Source organism: Entelurus aequoreus, linkage group LG15 (genome assembly GCF_033978785.1).
Source record: "Entelurus aequoreus isolate RoL-2023_Sb linkage group LG15, RoL_Eaeq_v1.1, whole genome shotgun sequence".
Classification (NCBI taxonomy): domain Eukaryota; kingdom Metazoa; phylum Chordata; class Actinopteri; order Syngnathiformes; family Syngnathidae; genus Entelurus; species Entelurus aequoreus.
Window position 1 is genome coordinate 21944969 of NC_084745.1, and position 19920 is coordinate 21964888.

Consider the following 19920-nt stretch of genomic DNA (forward strand, 5'->3'; position numbering starts at 1 on the left):
TAAACAGAAATTTAGGATCGTTTTTGTTGAGGCGGATGAGATTTGAGTAGTATTTAGCTTTAGCTAAGGTAAGCATGCGTTTATACGTTATTAAACTATCACTCCATGCTTGATGGAAAACCTCAAGTTTAGTCGCGCGCCATTTGCGTTCCAGTTTTCTACATGATAATTTATGAGCTCTAATTTCTTTTGTAAACCATGGGGTGCGCCTTTTAGGGGCCCTTTTTTGCTTTAGCGGTGCTATACTATCAATAATTTTGCGCAAGGCATCGTCAAAGTTGTTAGTGACGTTATCAATAGATTTGGGAATGGTGCCATTACCGAAGGCAGTAGGTCAGCAAGAGTCATCGTTGTGGCAGCATTAATGTTGCGGCCGCTATAGCAGTTATTATTATTATTAGCTTGTTGACAATGAGTCAAAACTTCAAATTTTATAAGGTAATGATCGGACATTACTTTAGTATATGGAAGTATCATAACTTTGGAGGTGGTGACACCCCTGACAAGCACTAGATCTATTGTATTACTGTTGCGATGCGTGGGTTCATGTATTATTTGTGTAAGACCACAGCTATCAATTATGGTTTGGAGCGCCACGCACTGAGGGTCCGATGGGGTATTCATATGGATATTAAAGTCCCCCATTATGATTATATTGTCGGCGTGCGTCACTAGATCAGCAACGAACTCTGAGAATTCACTGATAAAGTCCGAATAGGGCCCAGGGGGGCGGTAGATAACAGCCAGGTCGAGAGGTAGCGGTGTGACAGACCTCGTAGTAAGCACCTCAAACGATTTATATTTATTATTTAGGTTAGGGGTAAGGTTGAAATTTTCATTGTATATTAGTGCGACACCCCCTCCCCTTTTAAGAGGACGGGCAACATGCGCATTCGTATAGTTAGGAGGAGATGCCTCATTGAGCGCAAAAAAATTAGTCTGGTTTGAGCCAGGTTTCGCTAAGACCAATGACGTTAAGATTGTTGTCTCTAATGACCTCATTAACTAATAACGCCTTGGGAGACAATGATCTTATGTTTAAAAAGCCCATATTATAGGTATTGGGCTGTTTTGACGAGTTTTTGTTAAGATTATCCGTAGTAGCAATATTAACTATGTTGCGTTTATTATGCGTAGTGCACTTTAAATAGTTTCGACCATATCTAGGAATTGATATGACGGGAATTTTCCGATTGTTTGCTTGGTGCTGCAATAGACTAAATAAAGAGAATTCACGGCACGAACCAGTACAAAGGTAGCACAAATGGCAGTGTTATTTTAATATTTGCAATGACAAGGGTGGCCAGCTTCAAAAAAAGGTTTACCTACATTTGTTTGCCACACGGGGGTGCCAATAGCATGTATGTATGACTGTTCACTCTCCTGCAGATTAAAATAGAGTGAGAATTGTTAGATTTCTATATTATATAACCCCATATACAGAACAATACTACATGTTTTTTCAAATAAATTAATTGAGACTCGTGACCAATAAAACCAAATGATAAAACCATACAGTTATTGTATGTGTCTCGATCGACCTTCGCCGAAGTAGAACCCAAACGCAGAAAAGAAAGAATAAAAAGAATAACAAAAAGCGCACTCAAAAACGGGTGAAGGAGAAACGAATGTCGCACACAAAAAGGTGTGGGGAGGAACAAGTGAACACTACACGGCAGTGCCAGGACAGAGCCACAGAAACGAGGAGCGCGAGTGAAGCCACAGCAGAGGAGATGAACACGACTGGAAGGGTGAAGCATCACAAATCAACTGGTGCCAAGTGAATCGGCTGGAGAGCTTAAGTAGTCAGGTAGGAAATGGATATCAGGTGTGCGCAAAAGTGGCTCTGCCCCGTAGCCCGAAAACCAGGCACTGCAACAAAAAGCAGACAGGCAGCAGGCAGTAGTGCTGCCACAGCATGACAGTGTGCATTAATAATTAATGGCGACACAATCCTTAGATCAGGTGGTACGCAGGCTCCATCTTGTGGTACGCCAAATAATAATTTCATTAAAGTGCAGTGTTTTATTTTCCTATAATCAAATACAGTGTTACTGTTCAAACTGTGTGAAATGTACAGTGGCCAAATAAATATATATTCTTGTTAAATAAAACCTCTGCCTATATTTAAGGCTTACTATGCTACTGTATTTTAATGTTGCTTATTATGGAGCTTATTGGAGAACCCTAAAAAATAATGATGTGAAAATAGTGGCGAGGCTAACAGTAACAGTGCAATTATGCAAAAATAAGGTTTGCACAAATAGTTTGTGTGTTTGATGACAACCCTTCTGTCAGGGAAAACGTGTGTATGCTTGTAGAGCCGCTTGGTGGTTGCAGTGGGGTTCGTATGGTCTTCTGGTTGTTGGGTAATTTGGTGGGTATGAGAAGAAATACACTCTTTCCTCACTCTGTGGAGATGTTGCACTCTGAGGACCACATATTGCCCCACACGACACTGCAGGGACATTTCGTCAGACACGCTCGAGTCACACACAAGAAGTCAATGTTTGGTGCTCAATATGTGTTCGCCACTATAGATAAATAGATCCATAAAAAAGATAAGACATAACACCCCTCCACAGTATGTCAAGGGTATCCAAAGTACCTTTTTCCGCCCACAGCTCCCTTTTTTCCGGCCCTCTGCATATTCTGAAAATTAAATGAATTATTAACACAAGATGTGAATGGTTTGTTCAAACAGATTGACATATCCTCGTGAGAACCAGCTTACACTGCAGTAGACATTTATTTTTTGAACAAAAAGGCATTTATTGATCCAATAAACAAAAAAACAAATGTCTGCTGCAGTGGAGACTGGATATACTGACGTACAGTACATTGGTTTTAGCGTCTTCAATGCACAAAATGCACCCCCGCTGTTCATCCTTAATCACTTAATGCAGACAAATACGACGCACCCCACCAGTCATCTTCCAGTTATCGTTGATATTGTATATATGCATTTGTCCAAACGAGCTTATGTAAATTAATAGGGGTGCCTTGATACAACTGTTTCACTTCCGGTACGATACCAAAGAGAGTATTGGCCCATACCTATGTCGATCATATATACTTTTATCATCATATATTATTATTCTGTTGTGTGGAATGTCGGAAAAGGCTCAAACAGAGAAGTCAAGTCAAGTCAAGCTTTGTTGTCGTTTAGCCGTTAATTACAAAAAATAAAAAAGTGTTTCTGGGGATTTAAATACATGTAATATAAGATTGAAAACCACACACACACACACACACACATACACACACACACACACACACACACACACACACACAAATATACATTCCAAGACATATGCAGCAGAAACTGTCATTGGAAGGACGGACAAACATCTGTTGCAGCTCATTTATTGAAATTCCAGTGTGAATGACTTCCATATATCTTAGCTTGAAATAGCTCCCTTAAAATATATGCGAAGCTGACAACTAGATATGAACAATGGTAGGAATTAAAAACACTAACCAATTAATTTTTAACCGCTTTTAAGGTGGAGTGGTAAGCCTTTTTTGTGAATTTGGAGAATATTGCCTAATGTTCACAATCCTTATGAAAGTCAAGAAGACAAAAGTTTTGTTTTTTTTGCAATCTAATTTGTAATAATCGGAAGTTCTATGGGCCTGGCAATGCAGCTAATGGCATCAATCCATTCTGCCAATAATACTTCAATAACGTGTACACATTGTTATTGTAAGAGCAAACACTGTGGAACTGTTTTTCTAGCGACGACATGCATTGCAGTAGCTGTAAGGTAGCTTCTGCGTCAACAGCTGAATGGCGTTTGAGTTTGTAATGCACAACACAATGTGATAGGACACAAATCTGTACTGACTGAAAATCATGAACAATCATATTACAAAATCCGTAAAGTCTTAGCCCACAATTCATGTTTTGCTTGTACACAGCATACGTACTGTAGTTGTAATACCAGGCATGGGTGCTGCACTCGATGGACAGTTGTCCGTGTGGTCAAGCTGGCCAGCAAAGTTTTTTTTCGAGTTGATTTTGGGTAAGCACTCCATTTCTGTCAGCATAGCTTGGCTCCAAGTTCCACATTCAAGTCACGCCGACCTCACTCTCTCGGCTTCCGTCTCCTCCAACGTTTCAGTCTCTCTTTGTGCTTGCTTAATAAGCAGCAATTCATTCTCCATATATTCAGCTTCAAAAAGACAAGGCTGTTACCACGTCTGCCATGATTACAACCCATTTGTGTTTGTTACCGGAAGTCGGAACACACATTTGCTGCGGGAAATCCGAAGTGTGCTGCTATGAAAACGGAAAAAAATACACTGGGGAAAGAAGTTCCGGCAATGCTTAAAATGCCCAAAATATGGTCAATATTGAACATATTTAAATATTGTTATGAATGTGTTTGTTACTATATACATACTATATATACTTGCATATAATATATAATAATGGTGACACCCATTAGCCACATTTTGCAAGCGTTTTGTATAATTTTTAGAATCCTAAAAATACAAACGTGTGTTCTTGTAGGGAACATTCCAAAAAAAGTGCAGTTTGACATTGATTGGCTCCGTATGAGCCGCATCATTGTGTAACGACTTGGCATTTACAGTATATGTGTGGTGTTGGAGTTGTCCGTCTTTTTGTGTGGCTATAGACGCATCAGTGGCTGAGTCTAATGAGTGTGTGTGTGTCGGCACAAGTGAGAGAGACAAAGAGGCTGCTGTTGATATGACAGATGACAGAGAATTGTTTTTGCCGTGGTTTGGGGGTCAGAAAATGACCAGATTTGCCAGGTACTAGTTTTTCGCTAATGTTTTTTGATCCGGTTATGGTCGACAATAAACAGCTTTGCTCAATAAAGTGATCGATGGCCCCCCTATGAGTTACTATTCGAATCAGAATCGAATATCAAATCCACACAATTCTCGATTCAAACCGTTTATCGCAATATATCATTTGGTATAAAATGATAATAAGCTCTAAGCTCCTCTTTGATGCTGATGTATGATGTACACAAGCAGTGAGTAAGTGCGGAAAAGGCCAAAAAAAAAATTTTTTTTTTAAAAAAATCCTTGTTATTTTTTTAAATACATTTCTGAAAATTAGGAATCAATTTAGAATCAGAATAAGTAAGAATCACAATACGCATGTGGATGTTTGTTTTTTTTAGCACCCCTACTTATTAGGTATATGTAGCTGGTGTGCTACTGTGTGCTTAGCTGTAGTGTAGCTGCTACTTCCTAGTAGCCTATAGCCTACCATGTTTACCTTTTCTAAATGACTTTACTCAAATACAAGAAAAGACCAACCTTGTGTGTTTAACTGACCTACTCCAATATTTGTGTTTTGCTGCAACTTTTTCACAACAGAGGGACACACTCAAATATTAACACTGAATTAGTAGTCTTACTTTTGATTTTAGTTGTATATTTAATATTTATATATAACCTACTTCTTTTACAACCTTTACAAATTATTTGAAGCCTTGTGTTAATCACAAAGATTATTATTCATTTAACACATAAACATTAGGCCAGGGGTCTCAAACACGCGGCCCGCGGGCCAATTGTGGCCCGGGAGACGTTATTTTGCGGCCCCCACCTTAATATGAAAGTTTAATGTTAGTGCGGCCCGCGAGTTTTAAATGAATGGCGCTTGACAGCGTTGTGTGCGGAGCTGAAGAAATCTACCAATCACGTTGTGGTATGAGGCTCTCGACAATATCGAGGGCGTGCCGTGATGGCACTGTCATCAGTGTCCTCTAGAATCTGTCACCGCATCATCTTTTTCTCCATACTAACAGCGTGCCAGCCCAGACACATGTTTTATGAGGCTTCTAGAGACACACGCAGGTTATTGCAAGACATACTTGAGGAACAGCCATACATTTCACACTGAGGGTGGTCATATTTTATTTTATTTATATTTTAACACTGTTACAAATATGCGCCACACTGTGAACCCACACCAAACAAGAATGACAAACACATTTCGGGAGAACATCCGCACCTAAACACAACATAAACACAACAGAACAAATACCCAGAATCCTTTGCAGCCCTAACTCTTCCGGGCTACAAAAACACCCCCGCTACCCCTAACCCCGCCCAACTCAACCCCCCCCATCTCCCGAATTCGGAGGTCTCAAGGTTGGCAAGTATGCATTGATGTCACTTGCGTAATGCAAGCAGAGAAACATTTTGCCGCTTTTCTATGACACACGCTCTTCCTTCCTCCCTCCCTGCCTCCCTCCCTCGCCCGCCTGCTCGCTCCCGCCCCCGTTGTAAACAGTCCGGGCGGGGAAGACGAGCACTCCGCCGAAGGAGCGAGCGACAATACAAAAGTGTGGTGCACTGGACCCCAGCGCTGATACAGACGTGGTGATGTTAACCCGTTCGGGGCTAATTGTGCTACCGTAACTGTAAACTCCACCCCCCACCCTCCTCCCGTTGGCTCCAGACAGAGACGATTTTTGATGCAATATTTCTTTCACAGGGGCACCCCGACGTGTCTTATTTCATTTCATTTTTATTTATCTCCTTCATTGATGTGCATCTTTGATCGATAGACAATTATACCTCAATTTTTAAATTATACATTTACACACCAATGCCTGAGAAGGAGCAGGATGAAGAAAAATCTTATATTTTTCTGCCCCCTTCAACATAGTACGTAGTCTTACTTAATGATATCATATAAACAAACAATTACATCCAAATATAACGAAAACAAACAAAAAAACACAAGAAGTGCAAAACTTCATGATGTACAAAAAGAACAAAAAAAACAAAATAAGTAGTATACACCTCACAGGATGATACAAAACAAATACAAAACTAGGCAAAAAATAAGTAAAATAATAAATATAAAGCAAAATGTAAACAGTTATGGCTGTCCATATGATCTCATTGTTCTGTCCTTATATATTTTTTCAATTGGAATATATTTTTACAATCTTTTATCTCTTGTAAAGAGAATTCCATAGTTTAACCCCCACCACTGATATACACATTTGTTTTAAAGTTGTCCTTGAATACTGATGTTTGAAATGACCTTTTCTTCTATGCTCTTCATTCTCAGAAGTGATGACAAACATTTTTTGTAAATTTGCTGGTAATGTTTTACTTTTAGCCTTAAACATGACACATAATGTCTGTAACTTTACTAGCTCCTGTAGTTTCAATAAACCAGAATTAATAAATAATATGTTAGTGTGTTTTAAGTAATCTACTTTATGAATAATCCTTATAGCTCTTTTCTGTAGTTGATACAGAGAAAGTTGCGTTGCACAAGGAATACAATTTGAAACGTCATTATACAACTAGACATGCTGAGGAGTATGCAAAATACTAGGGGAGTGAACCGGGTTGCAAATTTTAAAACCAGTCTACTGAGGCAACAAGATTTCGTCAAGAAAGCAAGCGAAAAGAGCGATGCAGCAGTCAAAGCTAGCTACATGGTGAGTGAGATGGTTGCTAGGGCGGGAAAGCCATTCAAAGGAGGTGAATTCATTAAAAAGTGCATGTTAGATTTTTTTTAAGAAATCTTTTCTTGCGGCCCAGCCTCACCCAGTTTCTGCATCCAGTGGCCCCCAGGTAAATTGAGTTTGAGACCCCTGCATTAGGCTTAGGTCAGGCTGATTATAACAGAAGGGACTCATAAATAACTGACATAAAAATAAATATACATACAACTATGTTGCGCTAAAATAAAACAACTAAACTACTAAAAATATGTTTCTTCACTAAACTGTCAATAAAATTCAAGCCTGTCAGTACACAAGATATTAAACATAATCTAATGATTGTCTTGGGCCAAGATATTTATAGAAATATAAGATGTCTGTCTGGCTTCCCCTACCCCCTCCTGTGTGTCTCCTATCTCTGTGTCCCTTCGCGACCATCACAGCCACAGGAAGGCCCTGGCAGCCCCAAAAACACTGATAGCATCTCTACGCTTCTCATCTCCATCCTCCGCTGTGTCGAAATCTTACCCATCTCACAAAGGGAAACCGCTAGTGAACAACGGTCCACGACATGACGTCCGTTTCTGTGGCTAGACGACTTATGGTAAATGATGGATGCTATGTTCCCTGATGTAACGTTTAATATGTCTATTGGTTGCGCCACACTTATAATTATCTACGACCAAGAAATATGCTTGTATCAAATCTGCAAAAACTATTTGTTTTGCATTTATATTCTTTGAACATAAAACAAAAAAGGGTCAAAAATAATTCAAATAAAACAATAAAATCATAAAAACAACAGATTCATCAATATAAAACTGTGTAATTATTTACGCTAAGAGAGGCCACTTATGGTTGTATTGAATCTTCCCACAAACCACAGCTACTTGGGTAACTTAGTTGGCCAACAGTTATCTTACGATCAGCTTTTGACAATCACAGAAGTACCAAGTGAGTGATTTAGCCCAATGTCCTTATAGAAAACCTGGAAAGTAAACAGCATTTCCATCTTTTTTTTGGGGGGGGGGGGAACATTATTAAGTAGTGACTCAAACTTTAATATTACATTCCTGTAGTAGCCTCTTTATCCAGACCCCCACCAAAATTATTTTTGTATTTTTCGTAATATCCTAACAATTAACACTGCTTTACTTTGTCAAAATGACTGCTATAGAAAAGAAAACAATACAATTAGTGGTGGCTTCACACTTCTGCATCGTACTGTAATCTACATTATTGTATCGTTGAAAGTGTCAAAATATGTAGTAGTAGTAGTATGTAAAGTAGTATTATATAGTAAAAAGTAGTATTATATAAAATATAGAACATATTACAATATTAGAACACATTAGAAAATATAAAAAATATTTGATATATGGGAAATAATACAATATTGGAAATATTAGAAAATATTGACAAAAATAATATTGCTAAAAAAATACAATATTATAGATATTAAATACTATAAGAAAATGTGTGATATGATGAATATAGAAAATATTAGAACATTATGAATATTGGAAAATTTGAAAAACACATTTAAATATGAAAAATACATTAAGAGTAATATAAAAAAAATAGAAGGATGTGAATGAGAAAATGTGTTATATAGAGTAATATAAAAAAAATCAATATTAGAAATATTGGGAAATACAGTAAAATAATAAGGTTGATATTCAATATATTAGACATGGATTAGAAAATGTTATTAAATTATATTAAAAACTATTTGAAAAATGAAACATTTGTAATTTAGAGAGTGAGAGAGTGAGAATGATAGAGTGAGTGAACATATTAAATTATTAATAATATCAGAAAAAAACAAAAAGTACATACAGGGACAGCGTGGCGAAGTTGGTAGAGTGGCAGTGACAGCAATCGGAGAGTTGCTGGTTACTGGGGTTCATTCCCCACCTTCTACCATCCTAGTCACGTCCGTTGTGTCCTTGGGCAAGACACTTCACCCTTGCTCCTGATGGGTGCTGGTTAGCGCCTTGCATGCCAGCTCCCGCCATCAGTGTGTGAATATGTGCGTGAATGGGTGAATGTGGAAATACTGTCAAAGCGCTTTGAGTACCTTGAAGGTAGAAAAGCGCTATGCAAGTACAACCCATTTATCATTTATCATTACAGTGACATTATTACAATGCTGTATTACAAATATTGGAACATATAAGAACATTTGTGATTTACAATAGAGTGATATGGACAATAATAGAATATTAAAAATATCAGAACATTTTAACAAAATATATTATAAATATTAGATTATATGAGAAAATGTGAAGTATAGATGACTATAGAAAATATTATAATAGAAATACTAGAAAATATTAAAAATAGGAATAAGCGGTAGAAAATGGATGGATGGATGGATGAAAAATCGGGATATTCAGAATATTGGAAAGGATGAGAAAATTAAACTAATATAAAAAATGCAATATTAGAAATATTTGAAAATACAGTGGAATTAAAAATATTAGACATGGTCCAATGTAGTGTGTCCAATATGTCCAATGTAGTTCTACTACTTAACCCACAATAACAAACAGTGTTTGTCACAATAGATTAAGTAATGATTCAGGAAGGGAAAAAATAATTGTTGCAATAAATACGATGACCATAATTATCTGAACTGCAGCTTCAGTGTTTATTTACAAAAATAACAATAATAAACTATAACCAAAACTGTACACACCAACTTTTATATTGTATCTTTCTGGAATTTATTTTAAAAGTTGAATTATTCCTGAGAATGGCGGCAAAACATACGTCAATGAAGTATACTGACCATCCAGAACACTTTAATCAAGACCATCATTGGTGACGCTGCATCATATTGAGATGGCTTTCTAATATTTAACTTAAGTATGATGCAACCGACAAGCAAAATAATCAACATATTGTGGCACATCTTTTGATGCATTTCTTGTTAAAATATGCAGGTATAATATAGTGTTCATAGACCAGGGGTGTCCAGAGTCCTGTAAAATCCAAGGCTCTCGAAGTCCACTCGTGGGACATTATTATTTTTTTATTTTTTTTAATCAAGCAACATATTCTACACATTGAAACTCACTCCTGTTACTCAAACCTTTGCCATAAGAAAAATTAAATAAAGTTGCCTGAGATGGGTTTAAATTGTGTGCTATGAGATGTTAAAAAAAAAAGTCAGAAATTGATGTTTATTTTAAGAGTTACAACAAGTAAACGGCATCCATTCGGGGTAATGGCCTTTTTTTATTTAATTTTGTGAAGGTCTTTTTGTTTTAATTTAGATGCCGCTGGCCAGTAAAGTAAAAAAATGACCCCTGGGTTACATTTGGACACCTGTTGCTTAGATAGTGGACACCCCTGCTGTTCCCTCCTCAGAACCTGTCATGTGCCGCTGAGACAGGATGTGTCTGAGAGTGTTCAGCTCCTGTGTGAGCTGCCCAATCTTCATCTGCAGCTTCTGGTTCTCCTCCTGCAGCTGCAGGGCCCTCTGCTGGGTCATCAGGATCCTCCGCCGGGCCTTATCCCGGCTCTTGCGCACGGCGACATTGTTCCTCTCGCGTCGCAGTCGGTACTCTGCACTGTCCTTGCTGATGCATCGCTTAGCCACCGGCGGTCGCATTGTCGGCAAGAGGAAAGGCGCAGAGAACTCCTGAGGAGCAGTCAGTGTAAATCAATGCCACATTAAAAAAAAAATTATATTTCTATATCGCACCTGCTGATTGTTGTCATGGTTCTGGTGGTGATGGTGAGTCCCTGAACTGGTGGTGTTGCCCAGACAAGAAGATGTGTACGGTAGGTAGGACAGTCCCATTATCTGCTCGTCCATTCTGTCCTCACTGTCCCCCCTCAGGCCCTGAGACTGACCGTATGATATCATGTCCATTGGAGCCAGATTGGTGGAACCTGCAGGACTTGATGTGGTCATGTGGGCCTGACCCGGGTAGGGGCTCATCCACTCATGAATGACAGAGGACACCCTGGATTCAGACATCTGTCAATGGTTCCATGTTAGTAAGTAATGTTGACCAAAACAAGCTCATTTAGCTAGTCTAATACAGTGGTTCTCAAATGTTGTTGTTTTTGGTTTTTTTACCAAGTAACACCTCAGAAAAAACTTGGCTCTTCAAGTACCACCATAATGACCAACATTAAAATACAGTAAATGGGCCTAAGTTTTCATTAAAGGCCTACTGAAACCCACTACTACCGACCACGCAGTCTGATAGTTTATATATCAATGATGAAATCTTAACATTATAACACATGCCAATACGGCCGGGTTAACTTATAAAGTGACATTTTAAATTTGCCGCTAAACTTCCGGTTCGAAACGCCTCTGAGGATGACGTATGCGTGTGACGTAGCCCGACGAACACGGGTATGCCTTCCACATTGAAGCCAATACGAAAAAGCTCTGTTTTCATTTCATAATTCCACAGTATTCTGGACATCTGTGTTCGTGAATCTGTTTCAATCATGTTCATTGCATTATGGAGAAGGAAGCCAAGCAAGCAAAGAAGAAAGTTGTCGGTGCGAAATGGACGTATTTTTCGAACGTAGTCAGCCACAACAGTACACAGCCGGCGCTTCTTTGTTTACATTCCCGAAAGATGCAGTCAAGATGGAAGAACTCGGATAACAGAGACTCTAACCAGGAGGACTTTTGATTTGGATACACAGACGCCTGTAGAGAACTGGGACAACACAGACTCTTACCAGGATTACTTTGATTTGGATGACAAAGACGCAGACGTGCTACTGTGAGTATGCAGCTTTGGCTTTTTTTTGCGTATGTACGTAACTTTTTTAAAATATATAAGCTTTATGAACCTTGGGTTAGGTGAACGGTCTTTTGGGCTGAGTGATTGTGTGTGTTGATCATGTGTTTGAATTGTATTGGCGTGTTCTATGGAGCTAGGAGCTAGCAGAGGAGCTAGGAGCTAGCATAACACGTACCGTACCGTACGTGCGCGTCACGTATGTAACTTTTTAAAAATATATAAGCTTTATGAACCTTGGGTTAGGTGAACGGTCTTTTGGGCTGAGTGATTGTGTGTGTTGATCGGGTGTTTGAATTGTATTGGCGTGTTCTATGGAGCTAGGAGCTAGCAGAGCAGCTAGGAGCTAGCATAACAAACACGCAGGTGTTATTATGCAGGATTAATTTGTGGCATATTAAATATAAGCCTGGTTGTGTTGTGGCTAATAGAGTATATATATGTCTTGTGTTTATTTACTGTTGTAGTCATTCCCAGCTGAATATCAGGTACCGTGAGTATGCAGCCTTGGCTGCTAAACATTCGATAACTTGACCGTATGTGCGCGTCACGTACGTAACTTTTTAAAAATATATAAGCTTTATGAACCTTGGGTTAGGTAAACGGTCTTTTGGGCTGAGTAATTGTGTGTGTTGATCAGGTGTTTGAATTGTATTGGCGTGTTCTATGGAGCTAGGAGCTAGCAGAGCAGCTAGGAGCTAGCATAACAAACACGCAGGTGTTTTTATGCAGGATTAATTTGTGGCATATTAAATATAAGCCTGGTTGTGTTGTGGCTAATAGAGTATATATATGTCTTGTGTTTATTTACTGTTGTAGTCATTCACAGCTGAATATCAGGTCACCCCCGGCTCTCACAGCATCTTCCCTATCTGAATAGCTTCAACTCCCCACTAGTCCTTCACTTGCACTTTACTCATCCACAAATCTTTCATCCTCGCTCAAATTAATGGGGAAATTGTCGCTTTCTCGGTCCGAATCTCTCTCACTTCATGCGGCCATCATTGTAAACAATAGGGAACTTTGCGTATATGTTCAACTGACTACGTCACGCTACTTCCGGTAGGTGCAAGCCTTTTTTTTATCAGATACCAAAAGTTGCAATCTTTATCGTCGTTGTTCTATACTAAATCCTTTCAGCAAAAATATGGCAATATCGCGAAATGATCAAGTATGACACATAGAATAGATCTGCTATCCCCGTTTAAATAAAAAAAATTCATTTCAGTAGGCCTTTAAAAACAAGGGAAGTATTTTTTTTTAACAAGTATATTTAATATTTTTGACCACTGTAACATTACACACAGTTTGAACAGTAAAACTATGTTTGAAGATTTAGTTAAAGTGATTCTTAAACATTCAGCACGTTGGCAGCCGGATGGCGCGCTGTGCCTCACAGCGAGAACTCCTGGGTTTGATTCCCGGGCTGTCCTTGGTTTTAAAATATGACTACTCAACAGTGTTATAGACATTGAACATTATTTAACATTACACTGGATGGACCCTGCGTACTGGAATCACAAATATTTAAAAAAACTGCATGCATAAAACTCTCACTGATGTCTCCACTGTGTTATTGTTATATTTGTTGTCAGAATATCACCTTTTGTAGCCTGAAATACATGCTATATTCACATTTTGCATCCCAAAAAAAGCTGGATGTGATTATTTGTATGCATTAGCGGAAATTAAAATTGATTGTGCAAATTTTAGGCACAATGATAACCAAACAATTGTCATTCATGTCAACTTCCGTGGAAAAACAGCAACGCTCTGACAAATGAAAATACTAATTTACTAAAATCCACACATTTATGTACTAATTCAACAATGTTCATTATTTAATGTTCCCCTCTAATGACAGTACAGTATTTGTTTACAAATAGTACTGATGATTAAATAATTTAATTGCACACAAATGAAGAAGTGAAATTACTTACCATGACTATTTCCAAAAAGGCTCAGATTATTGGTCAGTTTGTCATCCAGGTTGACAGTTTGATGGTTAATGGTTTGAGGAAACCTGAAAGTCTCTCCCTTCTCTCTTTATCTCTCCCTCGCTCCCATTCTCTCCTCCCACAAACACACGCACACGCACACACGCACACACACACACGCATACTATTTAAATAATGGTATTTGTTCCTATCATTTAGCATCAGGATTTATTACAAGGATATATATATTATAACAATCGTCGGATTAAATAATCTGTAGAAGAACACTAAATAAATTAATTTTAGCAAGTGAGTTAATAACTATTTTAATAGCTGAAAAACCGAAAATGCAATTTGTCCCATTGCGACTTCCGTATTTTCAGCAAATCTAAAATGGCTTCTTGCATAGACAACGTGAGTAGAGCCTTGCTAACCGCTGTTTGTTATTATTATGTTAGTACATTTTCAACGATATATTCATTCTAGTGTTTGGACATGACTTACCGTTAAATCGTTAAATGATGCATTAAATCGTTGACAGTTTGTGAGGATAGCTGTTTTGTCTTTAACTACGTCGGCTTGCTAGCTAGCCCACTAGCATGTTAGGAAGCCAACGTAGTTTAAGCGCATACTAGCAGCTCACTTACTCCGAGGCCATTTCTTTTAACTTGTGTGCTACTTTTTCATCTATTTTTTGAAACTTTCTTGCAGGATTTGGATCAAATCCTGCACAATGATGTGCCTAAAGCTGCCGTACTGTTCGATACCCTCACCGAGCAGGTAACCGTGTAGTTTACTGCGTTTTTTTCGGTTTGGTTTTAAAATGAAACATTTCAGCATACATGATGGGCTTTTTCTTGGAAAATAATTATACCGCAATGTTTTGGTATTTTTAAATAACCAAGACGTCTGTGTAGGTGGCTGCAGTGACGTGTCATGTACAAGAGCTGCTGTCTAAAGTCAAAGATGGTAAATTTAACACATCGAGGGTGAGTGCAGAATTGCAAGTAACATTTTGTTTCTCAATTGCAAATGGACCTTGTCCAAATCTCCCCAAACTTGTCCCAATCGTTTGTGTCGTTACGGTTTTTTGAAGTTATTAAGGTTTTATGGTATTAATTATTTACTAATTATATTATCATAACTTGCCCTCCAACCATGTAAAAATCTCCCCAAACCAGTCCCAATTCTTTGTGCTCTAAAAAAAAATTCTGTATACCTGTTAGTTTTGAAGTTATTAACATTTTATGGTTTTATGTTACTAAAGTTTCATGTTTTTAATGTTATTAACATGTTGTTATTATATTATATATCTGTGTTGGCTCTGCCATGAGGTGGCGACTTGTCCAGGAAAGGTGTGGTCGTGCCAGCAACCTGGTTCGATCCCCAGCTTCTACCAACCTAGTCACGTCCGTTGTGTCCTTGAGCAAGACACTTCACCCTTAATCCTGATGGGTCGTGATTAGCCTTGCATGGCAGCTCCCGCCATCAGTGTGGGAATGTGTGTGTGAATGGTGAATGTGGAAATAGTGTAAAAGCCCTTTGAGTACCTTGAAGGTAGAAAAGTGCTATATAAGTATTTATACATTGTACATTTACCCATTTACATTTACCCCGCCTTCCGTCTGAATGCAGCTGTCACCCCTGCGACCATGAGAGGAACAAGCTGTAGAAAATGTATTGGTGGGTTATAAAGAACAAATTAAAAAAATACATGTCAATATTTTATTTTTTATTTTATTTTTCTCCTGTCCAGCTTCTCAGGCAAATCATATAGTTGATGTAGATGCCCATATCGGCTGTTCAGATAGAAAGAGAAAAAAAGGAAGACAGAGAGGGGAATTGGACGGCGTGGCGAAGTTGGTAGAGTGGCTGTGCCAGCAATCGGAGTGTTGCTGGTTACTGGGGTTCAATTCCCACCTTCTACCTTCCTAGTCACGTCCGTTGTGTCCTTGGGCAAGACACTTCACCCTTTGCCCCTGATGGCTGCTGGTTAGCGCCTTGCATGGCAGCTCCCGCCATCAGTGTGTGAATGTGTGTGTGAATGGGTAAATGTGGAAATAGTGTCAAAGCGCTTTGAGTACCTTGAAGGTAGAAAAGCGCTATACAAGTACAACCCATTTATCATTTATAATTGTGGGGACAAGAGGGGGATTAGACAGAGAGACAAAAGCAACAACAGCAAACACAACAACAACAATAGAGCAACATCAGCAAATACGACATGTACAAATATGATGGTAAAAGTAATAGCAAATAAGCAGTTAGCGAAAATAAAAAATAATACAGAAATGACAATGAGCATTATTACACTACAAATGGAGCAATACAAATACCAATAGAAATAGCGCTATTGATAATGAACAATACCAATACTTTACCTTTATTATCAACAATACAGTTGTTCAAATGCAACAATACATATACGTAATGATAACTTGAGATACGAAAGAATGCAGAAAAATGGAGGGGAAGATAGAGAAGCAACCTACATTAACCTTGTAGATTGTTATAGTAACAATAGGTTAAGCTTTGTCAGTGTGCCATGTGTTATACCCAGTTTACCCTATGGCAACAACATTAATATATTTTTGATGAAACGTGATTATGTGCATGAGTGTATGTGTGCATATGTACTTGTATATGTACAGCATGTGTATATTTGTTTGTACAGTGAATGTATATGTACACTATGTGTATATGTGTGTTTGTAAAGTGAATGTATATGTACAGTATGTGTGTGTTTGTACAGTGAATGTATATGTACACTATGTGTATACAGTATGTGTGTACAGTGAATGTATATGTACAGTATGTGTATATGTGTTTGTACAGTAAGTGTATATGTACAGTATGTGTATGTTTGTATAATGAATGTGCGTGTGGATGTACGAACTTTGAGTGTGTAAATATGTGCTGTATTTGTACATGTATGTGGGAGCGTAGGTACCTGTGTGTGTGTGTGTGTGTATGTATGTATGTATGTGAATTTGTATGTACAATACATTTGACTCCCAGTGTGTGTGGGAGCCAGAGTACGGCCCCAGTCTCCCCGAGAGCCCAACCCACAAACAGTAGGTGTGGTGCCCAGGGAACCAGGGACCACCGCCCCCGCGCAGCCAAGCCGGTCAGCGACAGGAACCCCAGAGCCCGGTCCACCGCGCCGCCCACAAGGGCCAGCAGCAGGCCGCAGACAGACGCACCCGGCAGAGGACAAGGCACGAGAAAAGCAGGGGACAGCCAGACCCCAAGCCAGCGAGAGACCACACCCCACACGGGCAGAAAGGCGGGACGCCCCGCCCGAGGGGCCCGGAGACCCCCCCGCAACCGGACAGGAAGACTGCCCCCGCCCCACCGGCAACCGGGCCCCCATGAGCCCATCCCCACCCCCGGAGAGCGCGGCGAGGCCAGCCCCCGGCCACCCCACCCAAGTCGGCCGCCACAGGACCACCCAGCACGGGGCCACGGGAACCACCCCAACGATGGAGATGGAACAACCAGCAACTGCCCCGCCGAGGCCCCCCCCCCCCTGAGGTAGGGGAAAAAATTAAATATATTAAAAACATAAAAATAATTAAATATTTTTTTTTTTTAAAGAATTAAAAGAAGATCACAGACATGCTGACACACAAGGTCACTACCCCTCGGAAAACCTTGCAGCACCAAGCTACCACAGTAGACGCAGGGACTAGACCCAGCAGGCCCCAACCAAGACGGGCACCCGGAAGGGATGGACGGTGGGAACCAGGAGCTCCAGACACGCAGTCCGGATGCAGTAGCCTGAGGTGCCGACCCCCACCTGACAGGCAGGCCCAGAACGTACCCCCAGAAATATACATACATATCTATATACATACACATGTACACATACACACACATATACATACACATTCACATATATACACATACACATAAATATACATACACACATACATACATACATACATACATACATATACACAGCTTGTCAGCCCCGACAACCATCACGCGCGCGCAGCCACCAGTCACAACATCAGCCACCCCCCTGCACCAGACCCAGCAGCCACGGGCGCCCACACCACAAACAAACGGCAGCAGAAACAGCAGCAGCAATACCCCCAGACAGCCAGCACCACCCAATCAAATCAAAGCGATCAAAAAAAAACTGCGACCGGCAACCACATGCCAACAGGATCAGCGTGTGATCAGCGCCAGCCCGCCAGCCAACCCAAACGCCAACACGCAAACAAGAGACACCAACACCCTCCCCCCCCCCACCAAAAGACCCCACCACCCCAACCCAAACCCGCACAAACACACCACCGCCCAAACAACCGAGACACAGCATCCAGACCAGACATGGGCGCCGCGCCGCCACCACATCAAGTCACCAACAGAGACCCCACAGCGCAAGGTCGGGCCACACGGGCACGGACCCCACCCAACAGGAAGCGAGACCCGCGCGACGCCACACACAAATAAATAAAAAGATTAAATAATAATAATAATAAAAATTTAAATAAAATTAAAAGTAATCAAATTAAAAATAACAAATAAAAAAAAATAAAATAAGTAAATGATAAAAATTAAAATAAATAATACATTTAAAAAATAATAATAATAATAAATGAATAAAAGCCTGGCAGGCCACCAGACCGCAATCCGCGCCGGCCGACGAGGCAATGAGGGGTGCGCAGAACCCCAACCACCACACATGCAGGTGTACAAGGCCCCCAGAGTGTTTACTGTGTAGTTAAAATTAGGAGGTCAGCCACTACAGCCGACCTCCAGTCCCTATTGATGCGTGTACTGTAGCGTGAGTGAGATATGTATGCTTGTGGGAACTAAAAATGCGATTAAAATTGGGGGACATCAAGGTCTTGGTGGGTCCCAACCAAGCCGAGCCCCCCCAATTCCTAAGTGTCTAATATGCAGCTAAGATTGAGGGATGGACGTGCAGGGGACAAGACAGGAGGACTGGAGCCCCATAGGAGGCATCCTCATCCCCCTGCCATGCCTCCCCGCAGGACAATCCCCCAAAGTCTTATATGTGTGTGCTATAAGTAGGAGGAGTAGAGGGCCCGGACATCCCCCCCAGTCCATGCGGCCGACAACCAGGAACTATGGCCAGGAGGCCAACACCCCCCCCAAGGCCCGTGACCCACACCAGACCACGTTAGCGTGACCCCCGCCAAACAAAGCCAGCCCCCGCCCAACCCAACCCCGCAGAGCCCATGCCAGCAACCAAACGCTGAAAAACTGCACAGCCCCCTGCTCAATGCAAACACCGCATCCCGGCCATCCACACAGCAACGTGCCCATACGAGTCCCGGCCAGGGGATGGCGCCCCCCCCAACGGGGGTAGAAGTCAATGCATCCCGTCCGCACGCCAGCCCCCAAACCAGCCGGCAAGCCAACGCCAGCCAGCCCCCACAACCCCACAAGCGCACAGATACCAGCCACAGTCCCCCAACCACTCCAACCCAACACAGTGACGCCAACCGCCGGCAGCACCACAGCAACCATCACCACCACCGCCCGTCCGCAGTACAAACACCCGCGGTCGCCGAAACCATAAACCACAACAACGCACACCCCCAGCTACCACCGAGGCCACCAATCCACCTACCCCAACTCATCCACAGCCAGGCCAATCGATCCACCGGACATCCACACCCATACACACACCTACACATACATACACATATACATACATATATTTATATACACATACATACACCTACACACATGCATGCATATACATATACACAT

At 40.6% G+C, this 19920-nt stretch overlaps 2 protein-coding genes and 1 long non-coding RNA gene across 4 annotated transcripts in view; 2 read left to right on the plus strand and 1 right to left on the minus strand.

Annotated features, from left to right (window-relative positions):
• Nucleotides 1-10145: 10145 nt before the first annotated feature.
• Nucleotides 10146-15284, minus strand: cebp1 (CCAAT/enhancer binding protein (C/EBP) 1). Of its 2 annotated transcripts, none has more exons than XM_062021060.1 (3): nt 14173-15284; nt 11167-11431; nt 10146-11103 (listed from the first exon to the last, which is right to left on the minus strand). In XM_062021060.1, exons 2-3 carry the CDS (start codon nt 11404-11406, stop codon nt 10795-10797), a joined length of 549 nt encoding a protein of 182 aa, XP_061877044.1. In that variant the 5' UTR covers nt 11407-11431; nt 14173-15284; the 3' UTR covers nt 10146-10794. The 2 variants fall into 2 exon arrangements, with proteins under 2 accessions (XP_061877044.1, XP_061877043.1); XM_062021059.1 differs by having other exon boundaries at nt 11167-11445; nt 14173-15281.
• The window catches only part of ngdn (neuroguidin, EIF4E binding protein), a 36605-nt gene continuing 31192 nt past the window's right edge, over nt 14508-19920 (plus strand). Inside the window, exons 1-3 of the mRNA XM_062021058.1 lie at nt 14508-14583; nt 14881-14949; nt 15087-15158. Coding sequence (XP_061877042.1) covers nt 14563-14583; nt 14881-14949; nt 15087-15158 — 162 coding nt within the window. The 5' untranslated portion in view covers nt 14508-14562. The remainder of the gene's footprint in view (nt 14584-14880; nt 14950-15086; nt 15159-19920) is intronic.
• Nucleotides 15167-18683, plus strand: LOC133629930 (uncharacterized). The gene is made up of 2 exons (XR_009821165.1): nt 15167-17703; nt 17767-18683. It is a non-coding gene; the product is annotated as an uncharacterized LOC133629930 (long non-coding RNA).